Source organism: Lathamus discolor, chromosome 6 (genome assembly GCF_037157495.1).
Source record: "Lathamus discolor isolate bLatDis1 chromosome 6, bLatDis1.hap1, whole genome shotgun sequence".
Taxonomy (NCBI): Eukaryota; Metazoa; Chordata; class Aves; order Psittaciformes; family Psittacidae; genus Lathamus; species Lathamus discolor.
In genome coordinates, this window is record NC_088889.1 from 29,060,628 (window position 1) to 29,087,164 (window position 26,537).

Sequence of the window (26,537 nt, forward strand, 5' to 3'; positions counted from 1 at the left end):
CTCTCAGGCCAAGGGCTGATGCACACTGTCGGCCAGCTCTGCTGCCAAAGCGCTGTTTGATGCCTTCTCTTGTGCTGGCAAAGTGTTCGCTGAGGTTCTTAGTGGCAGTGTGAGGCTGTACTGGGTTAAAGGGTATGTGAAAGCATGCTTCTGCTTGGTGCAGCTTTGAAGTACCACCAAGCAGGCTGCAGTGACTGAACGGTTCCTTGTCTTCATCTCCCTAATAGTCTTGGGAAGTGGCCAAAAGCACCAGGAAGCTTGGAAAAAATAATTTTAATTGGCATTAAAAGAAAAATAAAAGTAGGGAACTGTTTCTAAGGGCTGTAGAAAGCAGAACTTCTGACAAAAGCTCCTTCTCTTTCCAAAGTGCCTTTGTTCCTTTTGTGCTATGGACTATGACATCTGAAGGTCCGCCTTTCTCTGCAATGTCTGATTACTGTTCTTCTGAATACAAGCTAACATTGCAAATAAAATGGCTTACGTCCCAGTTTGAAGTATATCACTTAAATCCATCTCAGGAGGGATCGTTATGCATGTTGAGCACAGTTCAAAGCAACAAAATACCTGTTCTTTCCATAAGGTTTTTTTTTTTTTTTTAAGGAAACCCTTGTCTTTTGGAAAGATGCAATGCCATATGAACACCATTGAGTGTATTAAAAGAAGGGCTTGTTGTCTGCATTATAATTAGTAGTTGAAGTTCTTGGTGCTCCTGTTTTTTCCCTTGTAACAGGAGACAGTGCTGTGTCTTGTTCCCAAGGATGTGAAAGTCTGATAATAAGGATCACAGGTTGAAGGTACAGTGCAAACACAGAATATAGCTATGTAGTAATGGGTTTTTGCGTGAAAGAAGTTTGTTGTATTATGAGTAATGTACATGAGGAGTGCCTCTGCTAAATTTTGTTTTTGGAAATGTCCATAAATAACACAAATACTTGCTTTGCACTTTAGTCCAAACTCTTTCATGTTTGCTTTTTCTTCTGGGTGGATATTCAGTGTGGGCCATGAAGGATAAAGGGTGAGTTTTCATGGTTCCTGTCATGTTCTTGTTTGAATTTTAGAAGAGAGTTGCAAAAAATAGGGAAGCAGAAAGTTGGTTGTTGTGCTGGAGGTTACAGGTGAACTCTTTAAGGACAGAGTAAAGAGGCACGAGAGTGTCAATGTTGAAGATGCATACGGTGTCTACAGCTTATTGTGCTCTGGTCTTTTCATGGCATTGTTTTAATGCCAGAAAATGTTCTGAAATGTCTCTGAACAAGAGAACCTGTCTACATGTTTCCTTGGGTTTTCATCCTGGCAGATTAACTGAAATATGCCTTCAGGCGTACAGATAAAAATGTGGAGCTGCATCAAGACCTTCAGTCAGTCACTTTGAGGGCTGCATTGCCACATTCTGGGAGCTTCTTAGAAAGAGCTGGGATCCTGAGTCTTACAGCAGGCCTCAATCCAAGCCTGGTCCAAGACTTACGGTTCCCTGTGCTACCTAAAGCAGTGCTCACCAACATGCAGAGGGGACCAGGCTTTCTGCTTTGCTGCCCACGAAGACTGTGTTAGGGTTACTGGGGAGCAAAGTGAGGGTCAGAGTCTCATGGGGGAGGCTACCTGACTGACTTAGCTGAGCAGTCAGAACCTTGCTGTCCTTGATCTGCCTGTGCTATCTGCCTGTACTATTCTGTGGCAGCTACCCTTTTCTTAGAAACGTAGGTGTGACTCTCTTGAAGCATACCAACTAGAAGGTCATTTAAGACAAATGGCAACTCCTCAGGGGTATCTGCTGGTCACTGCTAGGTTCTTGCATCTTAAAACGGACTCCTACTGTAGTTTCCGCTTTTTAGCCTTTTTAATCTAATTTAGGCAGTTTACACTCTGCCTTCATCTGTTTTTATATGGCAGTTGCCTTGCTCTGTGGCACAGCACCTTACAGTGTAGCTCCAGTCTTTTAGGTTGTGGTTTTGGTTTTATTTTCCTCTCCATTCCTCCAAGAACGGTCTCCTACTCTCTACCTCAGATCATGTGTCTGGCTCACAATAGACAAAGCTTATTCCTCCAAAGCCACAGGATTTGTGCTAGTTAATATTAATCTCAAAAAATCTCTTCAATCTTTTGCTCTTAGAGTTGCACATATTTCTGCATGTTTCTAATATTCATCTGACTACCATGCTTCTCACTCCATGTCTTCTGTGCTGCTTAATGGCTTTTATAAGAGACACCAAAGGGATGGATAAGTGGGAGAGAGGCAGAACACTGTGATTTTTCACTAGGGAGGCCCATCTGAGGTGGCTCCCTTTCTTGAACAAACCAGAAGGTTTTGGTGGTCCGTGCAGTGGGTTACTCTTTTTGGGTTTTAATTCTGTTTTTGAAGTACTGCACATATATAATTAAGTTTTACTTCTTAACATCTTCTAGTGCTGGCTTGTACTGTTCAGAAGCATTTCTTTGTTTGGATAGTGTACTGACTGGGTAGTGTCCCCAAGTTGTTTGGGGATAATAGAGGAAGTAGAAAAGAGAAATGCAGGAGCCACAGACACCCCAACAGGCAACTCTTTGTGATTTCATGGCTTCTGCAAGGTAATTCTGTGTTACACATTTGTGGTTGCCTTTCCTTACTTGATTGTAGAAAACAAAACTACTGTCTTATAAGTACAAGTTTCCCACAGGTAAAGAAAACTTATGTCTCTGTCAGTTGTCTCCTCAGCCCTTCTGTACCACCCTGAGGTTCTTCGAAGGTCCTGGCTACTAATTGCGAGAGTTCAAATTTTGTGTTAGACTGACTCCTGTAAAGATGCTCATGAAGCTGCTCATGACTTCTCTTGGAAGCGGATGTGTTGCTGCTCTCCTGCACCTGTGTTTTCTTCCTTCTACTCAAAGGTTCAGTTGCAATGGATTCACATGCATTAAAGTGCAGTTAACCACCAACCTATTAACATTAACTGCCGAATATAGCAAGCAGTGGAACTCTGTGCACATGCTAGTTCTCATCTGACTGTGCATGTCAAGAAATAACCCTGACACATAGTGTGGGTTTTGTTGGGCTTCTTTGCTCATCTCAGATTATTCAGGCTTTAACACTGTTGTCAGAACTGATGTAAAACAGAATATCCTACTGAATTTCAGCTTTTGATGTCTTAGCAAAATTAACCAGCCAAAAGGACTTTTTTTTGCTATTTGGCAGGAAAAAGCCAGAAACAATATGGAATGTTTCACAGTCTAGGCCTTCTAGGTTTGCCACAACAAATAAGGGTAAATGCCGAGCAGTGGAGATGAAACAGACTGGACTTTGTCACTTGCCTTTACTTGGTTGAGGTAGGATGGCTTCTGGAAGATGTTCTTTTCTTCTTGTTTGAGCACTGAGATCTTCAGTTAGGAGTGATACATAGACACTAGTGCAGATATTGGTATAGATATGCATTCTCCATTTGGGAGGGAAAGGGCTGTGCTAATACTAGTATAACCATGCTGATGTGAACTTGATTCAAGAGCCATTCCTCTAACTAACAAGAAGATGTGGCCAATAGGTATGTGGTGAAATGCAGTGGCTATAAATTTGTTAGAAGGGCACTCCTGATTTTATTTTTAAGCAAGTGAAAAGAATAAAGCCAAGTTGATAGAAAAGATGCAAGGAGAGGCTGAAATTAAACGTAAGCATTTGAAACAGAGTCCAGCAATGGCAAGGGTTGGATGTTTTGCCCAGTGCAGAACTGGGGGCCTAAATGCCTGCAAGAAACATCAGCAGTCCCAGGAGGTGAACCATCTGTAGGAGCAGTAAACAGCACTGGAACATAGTGAACCCTGGGCTAGGAGCAACAAAAAACTAAGACATTGTAAATGTACATTGCCCCTAATGGCCATTGCTGGTAATAGGAAATCCTTATTTTCATATATGGAAGGAGGTATTATTTTCCTTGTACAGCATGGAATATACCACAAGAGGTAGTGTGCACAGTCTGAAAACCCCTTTCTGGGTCAAAACTGAAGTAACTTGTTAGACGAATTCCAAACCCATTTAATTTACCCTAATTACTGCTTTGTTGGATCCAGTAACCTTTCCAGTAGACACTGATGTTTGTTTCATTCAGAGTATTCAGAACAAAATTTTATTTCTCTTTTTTAACATTATCAAATTTAGTTTCATAAGAACATTCCTGGTATGTAAATGAGAAATTTTGTTAATCTGTTCAATAGCATTTTCCATGTGTATAAAAAGTAATGAGAATAAATATGTTTGCTTTGTGATTGAAGGATACAGGGGGGAAATCTGCCATCTGCCACTACCAAATTAGTTTTCAAGGGGGAAAAATAAATCCCTCTCATTGGAAGCTATTTTGATCATCTCTAATAGTAATATTTTATGTAGGATTTCTCTTCCAGAGCTCTGTAGAATTTACAAGTAAATTCATCTTTCCGGTATGTTGGTAAGAGGAACATCTGTCTCAGATATTGTGAGGATTAAAGCACGAAGAGTTTTTCAGAAAACTCATGTTCATCCTGCAATACTTGTTTGGTGTATATAATCCTAATATACCAATTGCAGCAGTAAATATTTTGCTATAACAGACCCTGAATTCCAAAGGAAACCTGTTTAGCTGCAGCTAATGAAAATGTAATGCTCGTGATCCTGCAATGTTTGTGTTCTGCAGCACCAACCTGAGTTTTAAAGAACTTTGAGCCAGTAAGATTCAGCCTCTGCAACTTTGAGGGAATGAAAAAGCTTCAAGCTTTCAACACCTGCCATGGAAATTTAATAAGGACCCTAATAAATGGGTTGATTTCAACAAACAATTAACTTAACAACTTCATCTGGAAGGCTTAGAGGCCCCGTTTCATGGGAGGTAACTTGAGAGCAGTCTCATGTTATATAGTGTAGTTAATGTTTCCTTTAGAAAACCAGAGTTTTTAAGATTTAATATTTCATGTGCTCCAAATTACATAAAATTGGCATATGGTACACAACAAAGCCTTCAACCCCTGTATAGATGAAAAAGAAAATTTGTATTAATCTTCTAAGCTGTTTTAGGTTTCTTAAGCACAAGGAAAATAAACAATTCCCAGGAATTCAGAAGCTTATAAAATGAATTTTGTGGGCAACTGGAAAAAATCGTTCCCTATACTTTGATTATGCCTTTAAAATTCACACTCCTACAAATATGGAGATTTTCTTGTAAGTACTGAGTCTTGACTGAGCAGTGTAGCTGGACTGCACCATATACACTTGAGAGGAAGTCTTTTCCTACATGTTACCTTATGTTGTGAGCTATCTTTTCAGCCTCTTGTGGAACTGCATAATAGAGATTAAGTTTCTGAGGGTTCATAGTTCAATATATTTAATGTAAGTCTGTGTTGAGATGAAACACTGCCCTACTTTGCCCATTTCATCCTAAACTCTCCATTTATTTTGCTGTCAGTTGCTACCCCAATCCCAGTCTCCCTTTCTTACCACAGCTATTTTTTTTTGCTCATCTCTAATCACCCTTCCCTTGTCAGATGTGTTGCTTACATGTGCCCTGTCTTTTGTCTTTGCATCTGAACTTTGTCACATGTGTTGTGTTTGAACAGTGAAAGGTCTCATAGACAAGGATCTGTGCTTCCTTACAGCTGTCAGTATCCTGTGCCTATTATCACCCTCCTGTACCTAATGCCTGACTGTTGTAAGTAATAGCATGGCTTGTTGCATATACAATTACTTGCATCTATATACTCAAAAAAAAAAAGGTAGAAGATGCTAGGATTCATGTGTCTCAGCTGTACTGCATACAGAAGCTCAGTGAGGCAGATCGTAGTCCAATACCAGCCTCTTTTTTGACACCAAAATTCAGCCTGGCTACTCAGTGCCATAGGTCTGAGTCTATGTAAAAATGCATTAATTAAAAAAAAATAAAAAATGAAAACTATTCTCTTTATCTAATGGTATTGCTGGGAGAGCCTTGTCATGATCTGTAAAAACAACATGCCTGGAAACATGCTCTTCAGTGTTTGAGACACAGTAGCACAAGCTTGGAACATTGCAGGCAGCAAATAAGCAATTTTAGGTAAAACCATTTTCAAAGATGTCACTCCAGCTTCCTTCATGAACATAAACTTTGCAGAGAAAACACTCTTCAGACTTGACAGTACGATGAGTAGTAATCAGAAATACTTGGGCTGAGTCACAGTGTAGGAACAGCATGAAGCCCAGTTTAAAATACAGTTCTCATTTTATTTAATGGCCTGAGTCTAGTTGTTCAAAAGTAGACTGTTCAATGTATATTCTTTAGAGACTGATCCATTGCTTGGCTGTGTGACCACAGTTTTGGGGTGAGGAAGGTTAAAGGAGAGGGATTTGCATTTCCCAAGACAAGTGTCTGAACCATGTTTCATTTTGGAGTTAGGTTCTAGTATTTAAATATTGTACAGTTTCCCATATATTTTTTTTTGTGTAATAAGAAGTGCCGTTTTCTTCTGATTTAAGACTTCAGCAGATGCTTGGATACCTCTGGACCCATACACATTATAAGCTGGTCCTGTTGTAGCCATTGGTTACTGTTGAAGTGGATATATGATGATTCTCCTGGCAAGTTACTGCCTCAGAAGCCAAGGGCAGTCAAAACATCGTATGTCACAGTTAGGTGGCCAACACCACCATTCCTGTCTTGAAAACTTGCTCAATGTTAATGACAGGTATATCTTGCATCTATAGAGGTTATAACTTGCAGGAGAAACACGGAAGCTGGCTTTCGTGTGTGTTATAAAACCAGTAGTTAGTAAGATGTCTTCAAGGTAAGTTGCAAGTAGGTCTAAAAGCCAGCTTGGCCTGTTGTGAAGTTTTTAATGTCATCTGATGATGATATCCTGGATGAAATGCTAAGAGCTTTGGAAAAGAATTTAAGTGAACTTCTGTAATATACATACATGAAAATCAAGCAGTTTTCTGAAGCTACGTAATTGCACACTGACAATTATTCCACTCACATCAGCTTCCACATTTAATAGTTACTTGATGTGCCCAGCCCCATGGTGATGTGTCTCAGAGGAGTATTCATAACTGGTTCTGCAACAACAGAATAAATAGTATTTAAAAGTAAATCAATATTTGCTATCTCTAATTTGCTCTTGAATGTAGATGCTGTTAGGGGATTGGCTTCTTTTAGGTACTGCAACAGTAGTGACCCTTCAGGAGATTTGAAGAAGGAGGAGATGGTATTATCAGGTAATGCCTGAGGAATTTCTAGGTTGATGGGGAAGGAAATAGTGCCACCGAGGAAAGCAGCTGAACTCTGTTGTCTATTAATAACTTAACCTTGAATTTACGCAAGTGGTTTTTGAACTAGCTTAGTTTTACTCTATAACAAATGAGTCGCCTTTGCCATAAGATTTGACAAACCAGAATATATATCTTCGTAAATATTTCTTTGCAAACAGACTAGGCTGTAGATACTGTGGCTGAGCCAAATTCTGCCACATTCTGCTGTCTTTTAGGTCATAGTTGTAGGCAGAGAACTGTGTGGGTTATACAATAAGCTCATCATCCTACCAGTACACCTTTTGCTTCTCTAGGGGTTTATTTCCTTATAAATTAATGCAGCAAATGCCTGTCAGTGCCTTACCTGTGTACTTTGATATAAAGCTGTTCCTTTACAACATCTAAGACCCTACTGTAAAAGCATGTTGCAGCTGAGAGTATTGGAAGAGTATGGAAGCCCCAGCTTCTGTGTGGTAGTCAAAATTTCTCTTTGTAATTTTTCTCTTTTGTCAAGGTCTGAGTTGAGCTCAACCAAAATGGCAATTCCTGTTTGCTACCTTCCAGCATTACATCTTTGAATCCAACCCTCACAGCAGACCTCCTTCTTTTCCAGCATAGAATTTCTGTGCAGGCCAGCCATATGGTGTGTGTAATTATTATTTTATAATGGTGTTATTGCTCTCTAGCTGCCCAGTAAACACAGTACAGTTTCAGTAAACTATATACATAGGCATAGGAACTTTAGACTTCAATGATTTTCTTCATTTTTATACAATAGTAGGTGTGAAGGAGAAAAAAAGATTACATTTAATTTATAGGAACTGTATAAAATTTATATAGTCTCTACAATTGTCTCAAATGAAAAGGTTGTGGAGAAGAGGGGCTGTACTGAAACTGGGAGGTCCACAAAGCTGGAGAAGAGTAACAGTTAAAGGCTGAACCCAGGACAGGCACATCAGTAAATACCTGTGCTGAACTTTTCCCATTAACTCTACCATTGAACATATGGCCTGCATTAGGGGTTTGTCTGCTTTAGGGATTTTATAAGCATATTTCCTGCTCTTTCCGTTTGCCCATCCAGTTACTATTGCCTTAGACTATTACAGAATCAAATAAGTGTCTGTTCTGGAGTCATCATTCTGACTTGAAAGAGGCTGCTTGCTGTAGGAAGGATCACTGATTGGTGTCAGAAACCTGTGTATATCTGCAAGTGCTTTCCTGAATGAGACTTTTAGGGATTTTTTTCTTTTTTTTTTTTGGTGTGTGAGCTTCCTGAAGCAGTAATACCACTTTGGCTCACCCATCCTTTGAGGCATACGTACAGCTCTAATTTGCATCCATGGTAGAATTTCTGCAGCAAAAATAGGAGCCATTGTGTGCTCAGTTTCACGGATGACCTGTAAATAAACACAGCCCTCTTTTTCATCCTTATTTACTGTGAAAATGAAGGTTGCCAAAGTGACTGGTGAAAAATTGGACTGAAAGCCAAAAAGCCAAGGCTCTGATGAAATCAGAAAACATTAATTTTGGTTCTGTGTACCTTCTATGTTTCCTTTTTGATTCTCGTCAACACTGGAATTCTGTATATCCAGCCCATTTTATAAGGTCCCCTGTCCTCCCTGAAACATGGTGCTGCCCACCTGAGAATTCCTGAGCATTTTCAGACATGCTTAAGATGCGGCCCTGTTGCCTGCCACTGCTGCAGACTGTTCTGTCTTCCCCTTTTCACCAACAGATGCATTTGAACAAAAAAGAAGTATATCTGGGAACAGATTTGGCTTAACATTAACCTCCACCCACCCTCAAAAGTTAATTTTAACAGATCAGTTGTGGAAGTTACACCCTAGGTGACACATAGCTGTGGATGTGTGAGTGCTTGGAAACCCAGTTCCGGGGTCAAGGTGTTGAAGGAAGGGAAACCCAGGAAAGATATGACACATCTCTTAGTTTATTGTACTTTGAGATTTGTAGGTGGTAAATGCTGTGGGTTTTTTATAGATATTCTGGAACTCTGATATAACTTACAGTTTCATTTGTAGAGAGCTGTTTCAAATCTGTGCACATTTTTCAAAGATATCTTAAAGGAAAAGCCAGCAGCAATAATTAGTTTGGCATTTTCCATGTTTTCTAAAGCATTTAAAGGGTAATGACTTTTTTAAACCAATCTCACATAAAATCAGGTTTCACAGGAATAAGAGGACTTAAAAGGCCTGAACAGCCATCAGTGACAGATGTGATTCATGCTGCAAGCTCTCTTGCAAGGCATCAAAATAAGGAAAACAATTATACATGTGATTAGAGACTGCTCACCCTTAAGTTAAAATGATCAAAAGGAACAATATTAAAATCTGATTTACATAAGCTACTACTTAGTCTATAATTAGTCTGACCGATAAAAACAAACCAGACTTTTACAGAAAGTGATTTCCCAGTAGATAGGTTAGCTATTTTTGTAGGGCTGAAGAAACACAAAATGGTTCTAAAATGTATTTGATATGCTCTGTGAGTAAATTGAAATATAGCATAGAAGTAGTTTTAATGGGTTTTGTTCATAAATTGACAGATTTCCTTAATTGAAGTGAAATTTGAGAACCACTTGAGAATAATTGTCTCTACAATGAAATATTACTTTGTGAGTTTACTTCATTTATATTAGACATATGGTTTACTTTTTTATGTTAGAAGGTAAATTAATGTCGGTCAGTAATATGATTCCCCTTACACTTTTGCTGTAGTTCACTATGGAAATGGATTCAGGAAATGGCAGATGTGATTAAAAACTCTTCAAGAGCTGTTTGTATAGCACCTAGCCTGTAGCACTTCTGGCAAGAAGCAAGCACTCCTCCTCTTACTGCAATATAAGTAAAATGATCCTTCAATGTAGGGACTTGGAATTTTGATTTTAAGTGCACTAGTTAGGAGACTGGGAAGATGAGATTTGATGAGGTTTTCCCATTCATAAGAATGAAGACAAAATTGTTGTGTGGCTAATGTGGTCCTGTGCCTTGTGCGTACAAGTAAGTACATTGGAATCCACGGCAGCCCGATTTGCATGAGGCATCAAAGCAATAATCCTATAAATGGACATAGAAGGGTCAAGCTGCCTGCTCAGAGGCTAACATCACTGGGGAGCTGTGCACGACATGTAAATATTCACCTCCCAAAAGCTGCAGTGAAGATTGCGAAACTGAAGACAGATTTCTTCCTACATCCTTTAGAATGCATCTACAAGTGCACAGCTCATGTCTGGGCAAAGAAATTGTATAAAACACCATAGGTCAACCTTATATTTCCTGATTTGGAATACGTTTATTTTATTCACAGGGCTCTCATGAATTCTAACTTCTTTGTGCATCAGTTTTTGAAATTTCCTACAAGGTTTTTCCTCTTCTGGAAAATTAAGTGCTGTTTTTTTTGTTTCTGGTATTTCTAGTGGAACGGGAAAATGTACAGAAGAGGACCTTTACCAGATGGATAAACCTACATTTGGGAAAGGTAAGACTGACTAACCGCCTTGATATTGGGATACGAGGACCAAACCATAGATGTATTGCAGCCAGTGTCTTTTAAAGTAGTTTAAATTTGGAAACAAAGTTGACTTCTGTGCATATGGGGATATTTGGAAGAGAATGAGGGGAAGCTGAAAGCATATTTCTGATGAAAAGAAAAATGCTTTTCAGGTACAACAGATGCTTGGCTGGCTTTAGTTCACCTCAGGTGCATTTAAGCCCGAGTTTAATGTTGTCATGAGGCTAGAATTTTCCCACAGAACATACTCACATAAAATCAAGTATGGCTGAGACTGCTCTGAGGTGATTGTGTTCTTCCCTGGACTGGAAGTTCAAACATTGGAGGCATCATGGCCTATGTTCTTCAGAACCTGTCTTCATCCCAGAGCTGCAGATGGGTGCCATTCATTACTTGTCAGTCATGAGGGGAGCAGGGCTGTATGATGGGATCTTTATGTATCCACTTCCACTAGAGAACTAATTTTTGGACATCATATTTTTAAGATGTAATTGTTTCTTAGTCACACCCCAATATGGCTACTAAACCTAATTTACTTTTCTTGTTGATAGTAGTGATAACTCTTCTGAGTAGTCTGCCAGTTGGAGAATGATTTTGCTGCTGTCGAGGATGAAAAGAGAAAAGAAAACATTTGTAATATTCCTAAGACAAAAGCAAAGCTTGGTGCAGGATCAAGGAATGAGACCAGCTTCCTAATCTAGAAAAAATCCTAACTTGGACTGGAGTTTGGAATTCACAGCGCTTTTAGTATCTGTGTCTGAATTTCATGAAGTGCAGACTGGGAACAAGTTTGGGCTACAAACTGACTCTCAGTTTTGCTCCTGTAGTTCTTGGGAAGTGATGGCATTTCAGACATAGTAAAGCGAAGGAGTTCTAGAAAAAAGCCATCACATACATGCTTAATTCCTCTATTCTGCACTGAGTCTTTCTGAAGAAATAAAGGGATCCTCACTGGAAAGTCAGAATAAGACTAGTAGGAAGTGTTTTGACTAGCAGGTGCTCCCAAAGGTCTCTCAGAACAAAGGCAGTGTTACACGATGCCTTTGTGAATCGGGATCTAGGGCTTTATACTAACAGTAACTTTGGAAGTTGTCAGAAAAGGTTGTCAAATATGTGACTGTGGAGGTCTTTGATTTACAGAAGGAATTAGAGCATTAAAAGCCATAGGGTGCTGTTAATTCTGCCTTGCCAAACATGTGAAGTCTTGGAATCTGAGTGGGCAGGTGAACTGTTTTCTCTGGATTCAACCAAGAAAACTGCTTCTCTGAAGAAAGGGCAAAAGTCTGCCCTATATTAAATGTTTTTCCCGGAAGTGGCATAGTAAATGTACCCGTGTAAATAACCAAAGCCTTGCTAAAGCTCTCTCTAATTACAGGTGATTCTCTGAGGACACCCACTGAGGAAGGTGGCCTTTATCCTCAAAGGAGCACTTCTTGCAGAGTGGCTTATTTATTTTAAAAACAGCAGTGAACTCTTCTTCTTGTACTTTTTCAGGAAACTTAGGGTGTGCTGTGTCCTCTTTTGGAGCAGATGATCCCATTTGGGTCATCTTTTGAGAGGAACTGGCTCTGCTGGTCATGGGATAATTAGGAGTAGACTGCATCTTCCGAGGTCTGGTTGCTCTTAAGTACTGAAAGGATAAAAAAGGTTTGGGTTTGAGGCTTTCAGATAGGTTATTTGATTTTTAAATGAAGGATACTTTGCTTTCTTTCAGTATGGAGCATTATTTAGTACTCTTGGCTAGATTAAAGGCTAGTAACGAAAACGTATGGTCCCAGTTTGCCATAAGCGGTGCTTAATCGAACAGTAGTGCATTGCCCAACCAGAGATGAAAAGATTGTGCTCTTTAGGAATACGTAAGTAAGTGACACCTGAAAAGAGCAAAATTGCTGCAGCTGGGACTACTTCTAAGGGCTGAGCTGACTTGGCTGTGTGCCTCATAGTGCACACATCATCAGACACCTCAGTGAAGTGAGGAGATGGTTCCCTTCAGAGGAGTCTGCTGAGAAGAGAGAGACACAATAGAAGAAGCTGCTATTTAAAGTAGGAAAAGAAATGGGCAGCAATGGAAATGAAAATACTAGGAAACAGAATGACACCACAAGAAACCTTACAGAGGAGACATTGTGGATTGCAGGCTTATTTCAAGAAAAAGTAGGATTTGCTTCTTCTGGACTAGTCGTAGTTTGAGGGATCAGCACCTAACCCTTGGGTGGTCACTTCCTAGGCAGACTATTTAGGGTGAAACTCTGTTATGGGAAATCTGGAATAAGTCCTTATCTGATCTCAATTACATTAATTCTATACCTCAGTTCTAGCTCTGACATTCCTAGGCCAGAATTGCCACTGATATGAAGAATAGAGCTCCTCCCATATGAAGACAGGCTGAGGAAGTTGGGGCTGTTCAGCCTGGAGAAGAGAAGGCTGCATGGAGACCTCATAGCAGCCTTCCAATATCTGACAGGGACCTACAAGGGTACCAGAGGGGGACTATTCATTAGGGACTGTAGTGATAGGACAAGGGGTAATGGGTTAAAACTTAAACGGGAAGTTTAGATCGGATATAAGAAAGAATTTCTTTACTGTAAGGGTGGTGAGGCACTGGAACAGGTTGCGCAGTGAATGCACCATCCCTGGCAGTGTTCAAGGCCAGCTGTACAGAGCCTTGGGCAACATGGTGTAGTGTGAGGTGTCCCTGCCCGTGGCCTGGGGGTTGGAAGTAGATGATCTTACAGTCCTTTCCAGCCTTAACCATTCTGTGGTTCTGTAGTCAGCCCTTTCTTCCTGCAGGCTAAGTTTTGCTTCTGGCATCTCAGTCTTGTAAAATTTTCCTTCTTACTCTCTGAAATCATAGTGACTTATCAAGCAGTACTGCTTTAAAAGCTGTTTGTTTTATTTTCTACACAGTGCAAGCCTCCTCTGAAGGTGAAAGACTTGTTCGTTGATATACAAGATGGCAAAATCTTGATGGCGTTACTGGAAGTCCTCTCAGGACAAAAGCTGGTATGTATACGTTAATGCTCACATATTCCATTTGGAGATCACCCAAGTCATGTTACCAAGAAAGGATATATTTGCTGTATTGTTTTTTTTAATGAATTCTGTTTCTATGTTGTCTGATACATACTTAATAGGTCTGCTGATGCTCGATGTAGTTGTGCACTTAGTTCTGGTATCCTGGCTAAAACTTCATTACTCTTACTGACAGGGTATAAATCAGAAGAGCAAAGCTTCACTTACCAGAATCTTTTTCCCTCCTCCTTTCTTTGTAAGAGCTGTAGAAAGTTGTACATACCAGAAATGGAAACACCCAGTATAAATATAAGTGACCAGCTAGAGTTAACATAATGTTTTCTTTCTCCATCAGTCCTTTCAGCACGTACCCTCTTCTGTGTTGGTATCACACTTGGATAAGAGGAGACTTGTTTTGCAGCTGTCTCACCACTGCACATGCACTCAGCCGATGATGCTCTACAGTGACTGGGCCATCTGCATACTGCAGCACGAATGGCCTCTGCGGTCACACATTCATAACTGCTTGTTTTGTAATACACTTGCAGTTTTGGGGAGCAGTAGCAGAAGCATCACTGCCTTTGTGCGCATTCATAGATATTGCATTGAAAGTCAGGCTGGAAAGGAATTGAAGGGGGTGACACCTCATGGTAAACCTGAGGCTGTGCCCAGCAGGTCAGGGAGGAGGGCGAGGAAGGAGGTAAGGTCAGCTGGCTGGACTTGTTGCACTGGCAGTTAGGTGTGTCTGCACACGTGTGATGGAAACTGTGTGCTAAAGTGGAACTGCAGGGAGACAGGCATGCAACAAATCTGTTTCATTTCTGCCGAAGTGAAGGTATCTGCCTCCCACCTGCCTGTGCCTGCAACGAAAGCTGCTCACACTTCCTAATTAGGATCATACCATTCAGTTCAATTTAAGAAAAAAGATAAATTCATTATTATAAATTTTCAGGCAAATCTGATCCTGTGACTGAACATGGTTGGGGCACGATTACATAAATAATCCATGTGGCAGGTTGAAGAGAGCGATAACATCTGGAAAGCAGGAAAGCTGTTTGTTAACCCTGTTTTGCTACAGCAAGGGCAGATCATGTAGTTGAAGCATTTTACTGATCAGCAAAGATGACAGTAATTTTATATAGCTAGGTTACCTTAGCCTTGTTTTGCCTCTGTGTCAATAGTTTTTAAGCTTCATACAACATGGTGAATAATTCTACTGTTTTTACAGTGTGGCTTTTATTTTTTCTAGATGCATGAATACAAATCTTCAAGCCATCGCATTTTTCGTTTGAACAACATAGCCAAAGCACTGAAGTTCTTGGAGGACAGTAATGTGAGTATTTCCAAAGGTCTTAATGTTTTCTCTCCATGTATGTTGCAAATTATATTGAAATTGTAATTAGTCTGATGTGCTGCATGTATGTAAGAGGAATGTACCACTTAAAGGCACTATGACTTACCTTAGCAGCAAGGCTGAAAAGCACATAAAAATGCGCAGCGAGAACACCTACAGAGTCTAAAACAAGGATTATTTCTTCATTTTATAATGTAAATATTCAACGGGATTAAAGGATCAGGAATTTGATATTAAAAGGAAGTACAAAGAAATGCAAGTAATTCTTATGAACTGGGTCTTAGTGGCATTGCTTCAGTTCCGCTGAAGGTAGATGACTTTGTCAGTACTACTTACAGTATTACAAATCATGTATTTATCTGGCAGACTCCTGCAGCAGCTGATCATGAGTCAAAGGCAGGAAAAAAATAAATCTGGGAACATGACATAAAAGTATAATTCCAGGAATCAAAACCTTATAAGGATATAACTTCCTTCATAGTCAGTGTGGTATTACTGCACCATCACTTTCTATTCTAAGTGACCAAGCAAGATGAGAGCCTGCAGCTTGAAAATTATTTGTTCTTATTTATTTATTTATCTATTTAGTTAGTTAGTTAGTTATTATTTCTCCCATTAGGGCTTTATTGCAAAGCCCTGTGGATGTGGCTTGTGTTTTGAAAAACTGCTGCTCTTGAAAAATGTGAGAAGCAATGGGGTCAAGGGAAATCCCAGCCATGTAACAACTCATATATATGGTATACCTAGATCTTTCAGAAGGAGAAAACAATTATTAAACTATGTCCTATAAAGGACTGCAGTAAGGTTTAAACTTTATGGGTGAGGAATGATCCAGTGTGTGCTTATGGGCAAAACCCTGCCTTGCATGTAATGCCACAACAGCAACTGATGTCACTTTGCTGCTTCCCTTCAGTGAGCTTAGCTCTTGCTCTGGAGATTGTGGCACCATGCTAGTCATGCAGGAGAGTCACTGAGAACCCTGTGCGGGAATGAGCATGATGTGAGGTTCTTACTGGATCTCTCATTTACCACCTCATGGATGTGGGAGGTTTAACCTACTTATGCCTTTTTCCCCAGGAGATGATGTAAAAGGTTAAGACTCTGTAGGTATTCTCGCTGCATATTTTTATGTGCTTTTCCCCAGGAGATGATGTGAAAGGTTAAGAAGTTGTCCAGAAACTTCCAGGTATTCCAGTCTCCTTTTTGAAACTCCATCAGCAGGGGCTGATCTGGCCCTCAATGTGTATGTCTATGTGTCCTGCTATAGAACTGCTGAGAAATATTTCACATGTTCACATATTTCTTAACAGTTTCCCAGTTGATGCTTTCTACCCAAATGCAGCTCAGTCCCACTGGCAGATGGCATTATTTTTCTCTTGGTTGATACCAGCACATTACAGAGCTGCAGCTGGAGCATGTCTAGTTGTCAGGAACTCACTACAGGACAACCTAGAATCAAAATGAGCAAGGCCAGGCCTTGCTCCAGGAGAAGCCTTAGACACAGACAACCTTTTAATTAGTAGTGCTAAACCACCTACTTTTTCTATGGATTTCTTGTTTCCTTAAGGGTAAGCATCCAGTATCTTGTAGCCAGGTATCTCTGCTGAGCTAGGTGACAAACACAAGCAGCAGTGAGAGGACAGAGCTGACACTGAGAGCAATCTAATGATAAATGCCACTCACTCACCATTTTGAAGAAACTGCTATTCAGACGTATTAGGTCTTAAAAGTTTTCCCATGCCAAATATCTTGGAGCTAGCAAGAAATATGAGCCTTGAAATATGACAGCTAGAGGTGTCTTCTTGCTAAGATTGAAAACTGTTGTGCAAACCACTACATAAAAGTTATTTTGCTTTCCTTTTTTTCAGTTTAACCAAACTGGTTAGTGAAGGGTGGTAATGAAAGTGCTGGCAAAATGCCTTGGTTGCCAAGAGCTTCAGGGTTAGATATTAAACCACAGTGGGTGGAACTCATCAGCGGACGCTTCTGTAGAACCGGAGCAGCAGGGTAAAGCGCTGCTAAGTGATTTTTCATGCACAGGATTTCTCAGTGATAAATGAGCTGTATGCTGGGCTTTAACTCTGTCTGGGTGCCATGTGTAGTACGGACAGCTTCCTTGCTTCCTCCCTCCTCCATGACCTTTGCCAAAACCAAGTCTGTGTTGTTGAAGGGAATAACATCCTGGTGTTATCAGGTGGAAGAAACCACAGTGTGGGAAAGTCTAGAGTTTGCTTGGATTAGGCAACTCTATCCTTTGCTAACTGATTTAATCAGAACTCTGTGACAAGCTATGTGAGGTGAGATAAGCAAGGAGAAGGGAGATGCATAGCAAAACAGAATTAAGCAGATCTTATTAGGACTTTATTTTTGTATGAGAAGTGACTCTACTTTTTAAGAATAGGATCCCCTGGAGGCGGCACCATCTTGTTCAATTTTTATAAGGAGGAAATGCATTTGTGGTCCTCAGGATGCAGAACTGGACTCATTTCTGTTCTGCAGACTATGCTGGGGGCTTGAGATAGGAGTTCCATGAGCAGGGTGTTTGTGATCAGGGCAAATTACCAATAACATAAGATTTCAGAATTGCTTTTTGGCTGGTCAGTCAGTGGCAGAAGTGTTCTGGACATGCCCAAAAGTCTGGGTGCATTTTTTGCATTTACCTTGCTTCTTTGAATTTGGCTCTGAATTTATGATCTCTTCTACAGGTAAAGCTTGTTAGCATCGATGCAGCAGAAATAGCAGATGGAAATTCCTCTCTGGTTCTTGGACTAATATGGAATATAATCTTGTTTTTTCAGGTAATACAACTTGAATACTTTAATCATAAATGAACAATCTTCTTGGTATCAATCGATTCCAGCTGAACACTGCTTTTCAAATTTATTTTTCATTCTAAAGAACAAACCTGAGCTTTTGCCTCCTAATTTTATACCTGCAGCTGTTTCATTTTACTTCATTTGAACTATTTTGGTGTAAATAGGAAACAATTTAAGCCTTCGTTTGACTTGGACCAGAATTAGGGCTTCATATTACCACTTTCCCTTCTCTCTTGTGCGTTGTCAGGGTTCTGTTCCAGATTTCCCTGGATCTGAACCAATGTCTTGGGTTTGGTTCCAGGTCACAGTTTATTTTCAATAACCTTTTCTGGATTTGGTACAATGTGGTGGGAAATTCCATGTAGAATCACTGATCTCTGGAGGCTTACTCAACATGGCAAAAATTTGCAACTGATGTAGAAGACCAAGATCTTGAAGGGCCTGGAATTGATAAAACTGATTTGAGCTTGAAAATTGATTTAGCCCCAGGCTTAGATTAAAACTGGTCTATAATCTACATTTATTTTTTAAATTACCTTCTAGACAATAGCAAATTGTAATGAACAGAGAGAGATGGCAGAAGGGTTCTGCAGCTCTTGTAAGACAGCGAGGCTTTTCATTCTCTTCCATTTAAAAAATGGCTATAGGTTTAAAAATTCATCTCAAAGTTGCACTGGGGTTTCTCTCCCTGGCTGGGCTCCTGATGCTGAACAGTGCTGCACAGCACCAGTTTGGCCAGACGGAGTCACAGGCAAGGATGCTGTGACCAGAATCTGCTGCATCAGCAGCAGAGGGCACGAGGGACCTAAGAGCAGCGTAGTTGATAATTTGGAATCAAATATCAGTGCTGACCAGGGACAGGAGTGCTGCTGCAGGTCACCGTTTCCTGACTAAAAATATTTCACTCAAGCAAGACCTGCGAAGAGAACAATTTCAGTTAAGCATTGTCAAGGACATGTGTCTGTGCTTTTTGTTTAATACAAGTTTGCTCAGTTCAGCCTGCACTGGTACCTTGCCCTTTTTCTTTCCTGGGGTTGGCAGCTGGGCTGCTGCTGGCTGTCACGCCTGTACAATGCAAGTTGAGAATTATAATGGGCAGGTCTATAACTACCTCTTAAAATTCAGTTATGCCACTGTTATCTTTAAAGTTTTCATGAGAACAAGCTCTGAGTTCTCTATGCAGCCAGTGTTAAACAAGAACACTGTGTGTTTTGCCTTTTATTGCAGATTAAGGAGCTGACAGGCAACCTCAACAGGAACTCCTCCTCCTCCAGCCTGTCCTCTGGGCCCAGTGGTCCAGAGTCAGATACATCCCACCCCAGCACTCCTAGTGTGGAGAGGAATATGTCCATTACAGTGAAGGATCAGCGGAAAGCCATCAGAGCCCTTTTAATCTGGGTACAGAGGAAAACCAGAAAGTAAGCTAACAAACCCATGTACAAAATCGTGTTTTGCCACCTGCCGTCTTGAAGCTGAATCTTCCTTCTCTTTCCTTTCTCTTCCTTCTCTTTCTCTTTGCCCCGTGTGTGTGTTACTGTGCACAGTGGCTTCTTCTGCTTTCTAAGTTAGGAGGCGCAGGGTCTCTGCAGGGGGGTATTACCGCTGTTACCATGTGTCTACAGCAGCCATCTGACCCTGAAGCTGTGTGTGCTGCTGGCTTAATGATTTGAGTGTTAAATGTTAACTTGCACTACTCTGCTTGGTGCTGTTTAAAACAGGATCGTTCCCTCCTCCTCCTGCCCCCTGGCTTTCCTGCAGTCTGTTTGATATCTTTCACTAAGTAAAGGGTAGGCATGAACAAGGGGTGAACTGAAAAAAACAGGATATTGAAAGACTTCAGCAACAGCCTTTTAAATTAAGTGGCAGCCCTGAGGCAGCTCCTCGTGTGCTGCAGAGTGCCTTGAAGGACAGAGCCCCTATTAAAGTCACTGTTTCCTCAGAATTAGAGAGGGGAAGGGGGTAAATCTTAAGTCGATTCTCATGAACATGTAATGTTTGGATCCATTTCCATCGCTCAACACATCTCTCTATAATAAAAAGGCAGTTATTTCGCCAAAGCATTTTGTATAGTAATACTTTAACCTGGCAACATTAGGTTAAAAAACTTTAATATAAGATGTCTAGTGCACGTGTAAATGCCTAGAATGTATTTTATATGTATTGTTATCTGAGGCGATGACTGCCAGAGAGTATTAATGAGGGCTTGGTCAAACTTACTTGTAAGTTGGATAACTGAACATTCGTCGTTTTTGTCTGTTGGTGGATTTTTACGTCCAAATCTGTCTATGAATGCAACTGTTCTGTATCTAGTATTGAAAATAGAAATCTACGTCTTAAATACTTGATCCTGCAGGTCACATCATCCCTTGGTTATCTTCAGTGAAGCTAAGGGTGCTTGTTGTCCAAATAAACCTGTCCCATCAAGGTCCGTAGCTCACTGTTGCCAGTGCAGACGATAAAGGAACCACAGGTTTAGTCCCAAAATAATGCTGATACTGTCATTAACAAGGAGGTGGTATAAGGAGAGTGAGGACAAGATAAGTAAAGGCCATAGGCTTTTCAGTTCAGACAAAGAGTACAAATTGAAAACATAGGAGAAAATTGTTCTTGCAACTTCACTATGAAAAGCATAATAGCATCATTATAATCCTGTTATGCAGTGATCTGTGCAGAAGTTTCTGTTCTGGGACTGTACTTCATTGCAAGTTTGACAGTTGTTTTTTCCTCCAAAACTTTGAGCATCTAACACACTCGTGGTTTCTACATATACTGACACCATTTGCATTTGGCAAAGCAGAGTTTGCTGCTGTAGAAGGCCAAGTACACAAGAATGTGAATCATTCATGCTTATGTTTTTAAGCATTTAAGTGTTGGCAGTCTTCCCAAACTATGGCATTAAAATGCTGGAGAGCAACAGGAACAGGAATCACACAGACATTTGGTTTTGTGAATGTTAAATGTGGTTGCTGAGTTCTTGAGGGCTTTGTTTTTACTAACTGCTTCCTACAGGCAGGTTGATGTCAGCTGTTGGCCACGTTGATCCAGTTTGTGAATATGTGTGTTTTATGGATGTATTTTGTGTGTTTCAAAATCCAAAAAGATCTTGGATGTGACTAGTGCAGCTTCAGCAACCTTACCTGTAACCTTCAGGAGGCTTTGAAAATGATGATGCTTTTTCTTTGGATTTTGTAACACAACCATCCATGTGAACTGTGTGTAATTCTGTTTAGGTACGGTGTTGCAGTTCAGGACTTTACAAGCAGTTGGAGGAGTGGTCTTGCTTTCTTAGCTGTCATAAAAGCAATAGACTGTACTTTGGTAGACATGAAGCAAGCACTGGAGAAATCAGCTCGAGAAAACCTGGAGGATGCTTTCAGCATAGCACAAAACAAGCTGGGTGTTCCTCGGCTCCTAGAACCAGAAGGTAAAACGCCTACATCAGCCTTGTTGGGTAACATTCAAACTATAATGAATTCATGAATATTGCGTTGTGATACCTACCAAAAACCTCCCAGTGATTAGGCTGTTGACATGATCAGTGTGTTAGGTTGATTGATAAGAAAAATAAAAAAGAATTGGTCACTGGCTTGTAGTTGTATGCTTCCAGTCATATTTGTAAACTACTTGGGAGCAGAGTTCTTACTACAGTTTTAGTTGCGTATGGTGGTCTTGGTTAATGTTTAGATGCTATGTGACATCTGCATTACTAGTGGGGATTAATCACCACCCTGTTGTGCTGAGAGGTGTCTCAATACCTGAGCACCATTTTGTAAGACCTACAGTCTGCAGACACTAAGCATCACTCCAGGATGAAGTGTATCAGTCTGCCATACCAGGAAAATGGGTAGATACCTATTCAGATGTGTTTTCATCTCCCGGTTTTTCCTTTACAATGCATATATACACATATATATATTTATATATGTAAACATAAGTATATATGTGTGCATATAAATATATGTATATAAATGAAGCTTTTTGCAGTGTTTTTTACTGAACTGTACTAGACAGGTATTAGGCCTTGCTTTTATGACTGAAGGCACAGATTGGTTATGTGGGCTTTCATGCATCACCTGTAAAGTGACTGGGCCATCCTGCTAAAAATAAACGTCCGTGCTGTCACTCAACAAGATCACTGTCTAGTGACAACAACATAAATGACAGTATGAAGGTGGATTAAAAGGGACCCTGATTAGGGTTCGGTACGTGTTTGGAAGTAGGAAAAAATTGATAAGAGTAAGACATTGAGAACTCTTTTGAGTACCATCAAAAGTGAAAAGTACTTCTTTCATCTGTCACAAAAGTGTTTGTAGCTGCTGTTTCTTCCATTATGAAGGCAGGATAAATGCCTGATGATCTGTTCCTCTTCAAGAACGTTTTAGAGCCATGTGTGCTCAAGCACCTTGTGTCTGTCTCCATAGATATCATGGTGGAATCACCCGATGAACAGTCAATTGTGACGTATGTGGCGCAGTTTCTGGAACACTTCCCGGAGCTGGAAGCGGTATGTGTTTATTCCTACGTCATGTCATTGTTTTTAATTTGCTTTGGTGTACTTAAGAAAGTCAGATATTGCTGTATTTATCTTCTAGGTTTCTATTTAAAATAAATCACAAACTCAGGTTTAATTGTTCACAATTTTGTTAAATCCAGTCAAATGGGCTTTCACTGGTGATTGCTAAAATGCTTTACGTAGAATTGTGCTTTTAAACATTTACATGCAATTATAACTTTCAGAAGTTAGACCTGGTTACGTGGGGTTCTGCTACTTTGCTGTATTAGTCTTAAATAAGGCTGAATTTTATCCCTTAATCTATGATGATTCATTGGACTTCGAATTTCATTTAGACTTCTATCTTCTCAAGTTTGAGGACCACAATCAATCTGAATTTATCCAGTATCAGACACAAGATACCAGAGGCTGGATCTTTTCAGTGCAGCAGTCAAAGCCCTCACTGTAAGCACAAAATACATTGCAGATTAAAGGGCCAGGACTTCAATGCAGACTTCATCAGAAACAGAGAGCTGAGTAGTAAGTAGGGGCTGACAGAGTCAGGTATTGACACAGGTCTTTTGGAGAAACAGAGGGTAAATTTACAAAAGAACTAAGGGATAGGAGACAGAAAATGCAAGCTAAAATAGGAAGTCCCAGGAACTGGGGAAAAGATCTGGGTAAGCTGAAAAACTCTTCTGGAGGCTACTTGTGGTTCCAGACAAACCAAGTTCAATGTAATCTTTTTGGTTTGAAAGGATCCCTAAGGGACTCAGTGTCCTTCTAGTATCTGGGTAAGTTTGTTGCTAGAGTATATGCACATAAATGATTGCTCCTGCACGAAAGGCATTTCCTCTCCTTTCTTGACTGAAGGTTCCAGTTGGTATGAATTTTGTAGTTTATAAAATTGGTGGGCATTACTAAAGTCATTGGAATTAAAATTATTTTAATAATCTAATTATTATTTTTAGATTAGATGAGCAGTAAGATTTGTTGGCATTAAGTCTTGTGGACATTTTAATGGACAAAGAAAAAGACTACTTTTTTTTAAATACAGTCTATTGGAATGGAATGAACTACTGTATTAATAATTTCACAGTGAATTTAGTGAGCTTGTTAGATTTATTTTATTCCCAGGGTTTGGGATTGTTTCAAGAAGCCATGTCAGTTGTCACTACAGGCGCAGCAGGGAGAGATGAATACATTAACAACTGAGGAGTGGCCTTTTCTGCATTCTAATCTTCCTGTAAAAGTGGCTTCTTGACGCTCAGCTTTGTTCAAGCCTCTTGACTTTCCAAATTGTTTTCTCTACTTTCAAAATAAGTGAGTTATGAATTGGCCATTCACAAGGTAATGGGGTGATGGCTAAGCAGTTATTCTTCCTGTAGTGTTTGAGAAAAGTAAAACGGTATCTGAGGTATGATTTGTCTTTTAATGGTGTATCATCACTTGTAGGAGGACTTTACAGATCCTGACAAGGAGCTTCCAATTGAGTCCACATATGTTCACATCAAAGACACACCATCAGAAAAAGAAAGCAAAATCTTGATTTTAAGTGAAAATGAAGAAAACATGTATACTGTTAATCACGAAAGGAGTCATCCTGCTCCTCCAAAGGTTCATATTCATGACACCCCTGACAGAATCCTATCAGAAACCGTTTCTGAAAAATGCAATGGGAAATTGAATCACATGTCGGGTGATTCACAGGAAACGTTTGAAGAGGAGCCTCAGCGGCCTACCTCACTGAAAATTGCAGGATCTGTCAGTTTAGAATCCAGTTCCTCTTGGGAGGTTCTAAGTGACAAATTCACACCAGGTGAAAGGGGCATGTCTGATGATCCACTGAAACAGAACGATGACCTTTCTCCAGCTGTTCTGACAGATCAGAAAAATTCTGTTGACTCTTTCGAAGACTACTCTGAAGAATTAACTAAAGAAACCTCTACTGAATATGACAATGAAACTAAGAGCCTTTCAGCCAATACTTCTTCTTTAAGTCCATTATCTTCGACTTCAGGTATACTTACAGATGAATCTATAAATAAGGTAGAAGAAAGTAAACCCCAGACTTCAGTTCTTTTACCAAAAGATACCTCAAAACAAGAAGATACACGTAAGTATGTTCTTCATCTTCTAAATGAGGAAATACTGAATATTCCACAAAATGAGCATACAGAGCAATCACCTACCTTTGAGATGATAGAAACTAACCATTGTTCACTGAATGGTTCTGATCTCAAAAGTCAAGAATTATCTACGCAGCATGAAATATCTGATGACTCTCTCTCAGATGTACCTAAAAGTCCAGAAGACCTGGACAGCTGTGATGAAGTTGAGTCTTCAGCTGAAGTGCTGCCAAGTTCTTCGAAAGTATCTGTAATACCCCATGATCTCTTTTATTATCCACATTATAATGTTCCCATATCAGCAGTTTTGAATGCTTACCTTGAGCCCTGTATTGAAGACTATGATGCTGCAAATGATAAAGCTTCTTCTGAAAAAGTCACAGATGTTTTACATGAGGAGGGCTTACCAGAACAGGACTACAAGGAAGATGCTCCAGAGCCAGACTTAGGGAATAAGCCAGATGTCCGTTCATCCAAAACAGATAGTGAGAATGGCACGGAGGAAACAACAGATATTAACAGTCACGTGAATTCTTCCAGTGAAAAGGAAGTGCCATTACTAGTAGAAGAAGAGTTAGAAACTGAAGAAGATGGTAAAAAGATCACCAACCATCGAGATTCCACTATTCTACAGCATCCTGAGGTACTTTTTTTTTGTTATTACCAGCATTTCTTTGTGTGTATATGGGAGATCCACATCTGACTTCAGTGGTTTTCATGTTTTAATTTTGCCACGTTTTGTAGAAATATGTTAACATATACTTGGTTTCCTGTCCCGTAACAGTTTGTCACAGCCCTCCACTGGAATGAATGGAATTGCAAATCCCTGAGAAGTTCTGACGCTGAGAGAGCAATTCCAAATATTAAGAGTACGGCAAAAAATGTGAATTTTAATTATATTTAAAGTAGTTTGAGGCTCCTGTATAATCCTTACGCGTAAAGATTGTCACAGAGGGTATTTTAATAACTTGTAATGAGATGAACAGAAAGTAGCATTGCTGATGTAGAATACAGGCAAAGGTAATTTTTGTCTGAATCCGAATAAATTTGCCTACAAAAACTTAAACCAATTTGAGTAGGATAAGTTACATGGGTAAAATGAAGGCTTTTCTACACTGAAGGAGGAGGGGAGATTTTTGGTAATTATTCAATATATTGGATTTAGGCAATTTGCTACTGCAGCTCTTCTTGCAGACATTTACTGTGAATTGTCTTATATGTTTTCCAGTGCAGTTATTTTAGATAGTGTTATTCAGGAATGAGTGTCTATTTGATGTTACTCTACATGTTGCTTAGACATGCTGGGCATGTTTTGGTCCTGACAAATGAAGTCAGTCAGTTTGCTGTTAGCTTCAAAGACTAATGCAGGATAAATTTAAAAGTTTTAACAGATTACTTCAAAGAGCCATGTCACGCCATGATTCCTTACATAAAAAGAACTCACAACTAATTGTATGTATGTTGAACTGATGATGCTTTATAGCTGCATATATGCAGAATGACTTTCAAGAAATGAATTGCTTTTTGTTTTCTTTAGACTTTCAATCTCGTACTACATGCAATTTAGCATCTGAGTAGGCTGCACCACTAAAATACTTGGAAAAGTGGGGAATCAGTGTTGTTGTCTAACGCAAAATGTTTCTTAATTCCAACAGGACATAGCAGAACATGTAGAGGATTTATCAATAGACGTAAAGAGATCAGAAGAAAGTAGTAATGGGGAGGAAGAAGAGGAAAACATGATAGAAGAAGAAGACTTGCAAATCTCAGAAGCTGCCACAACTACTCTGTCACAAGATAAACTGGAAGAAATTGCTGGTTGTCAGGAATTGACCAGGTATTTCACATTAACTTTGTCTTGAATGTACCTAACTGGTATGAATGCCTGGTCTTCTGAGGAGTTCCTGGTCCGCTGGATGTTAAGGTGTCCCTGTCCATGGCAGGGGGGTTGGAACTAGATGATCTTGAAGTCCTTTCCAACCCTAACTATTCT

General features: G+C 39.9%; 1 protein-coding gene across 1 annotated transcript in view; it reads left to right on the top strand.

The window, feature by feature from the left end:
• Positions 1 to 26,537, top strand: part of CLMN (calmin) — a 77,795-nt gene that overhangs the window by 41,402 nt on the left and 9,856 nt on the right. Inside the window, exons 2-10 of the mRNA XM_065685514.1 lie at positions 10,647 to 10,708; positions 13,649 to 13,744; positions 15,003 to 15,086; positions 17,813 to 17,905; positions 19,151 to 19,341; positions 21,154 to 21,347; positions 22,345 to 22,427; positions 23,871 to 25,187; positions 26,200 to 26,381. Coding sequence (XP_065541586.1) covers positions 10,647 to 10,708; positions 13,649 to 13,744; positions 15,003 to 15,086; positions 17,813 to 17,905; positions 19,151 to 19,341; positions 21,154 to 21,347; positions 22,345 to 22,427; positions 23,871 to 25,187; positions 26,200 to 26,381 — 2,302 coding nt within the window. The remainder of the gene's footprint in view (positions 1 to 10,646; positions 10,709 to 13,648; positions 13,745 to 15,002; positions 15,087 to 17,812; positions 17,906 to 19,150; positions 19,342 to 21,153; positions 21,348 to 22,344; positions 22,428 to 23,870; positions 25,188 to 26,199; positions 26,382 to 26,537) is intronic.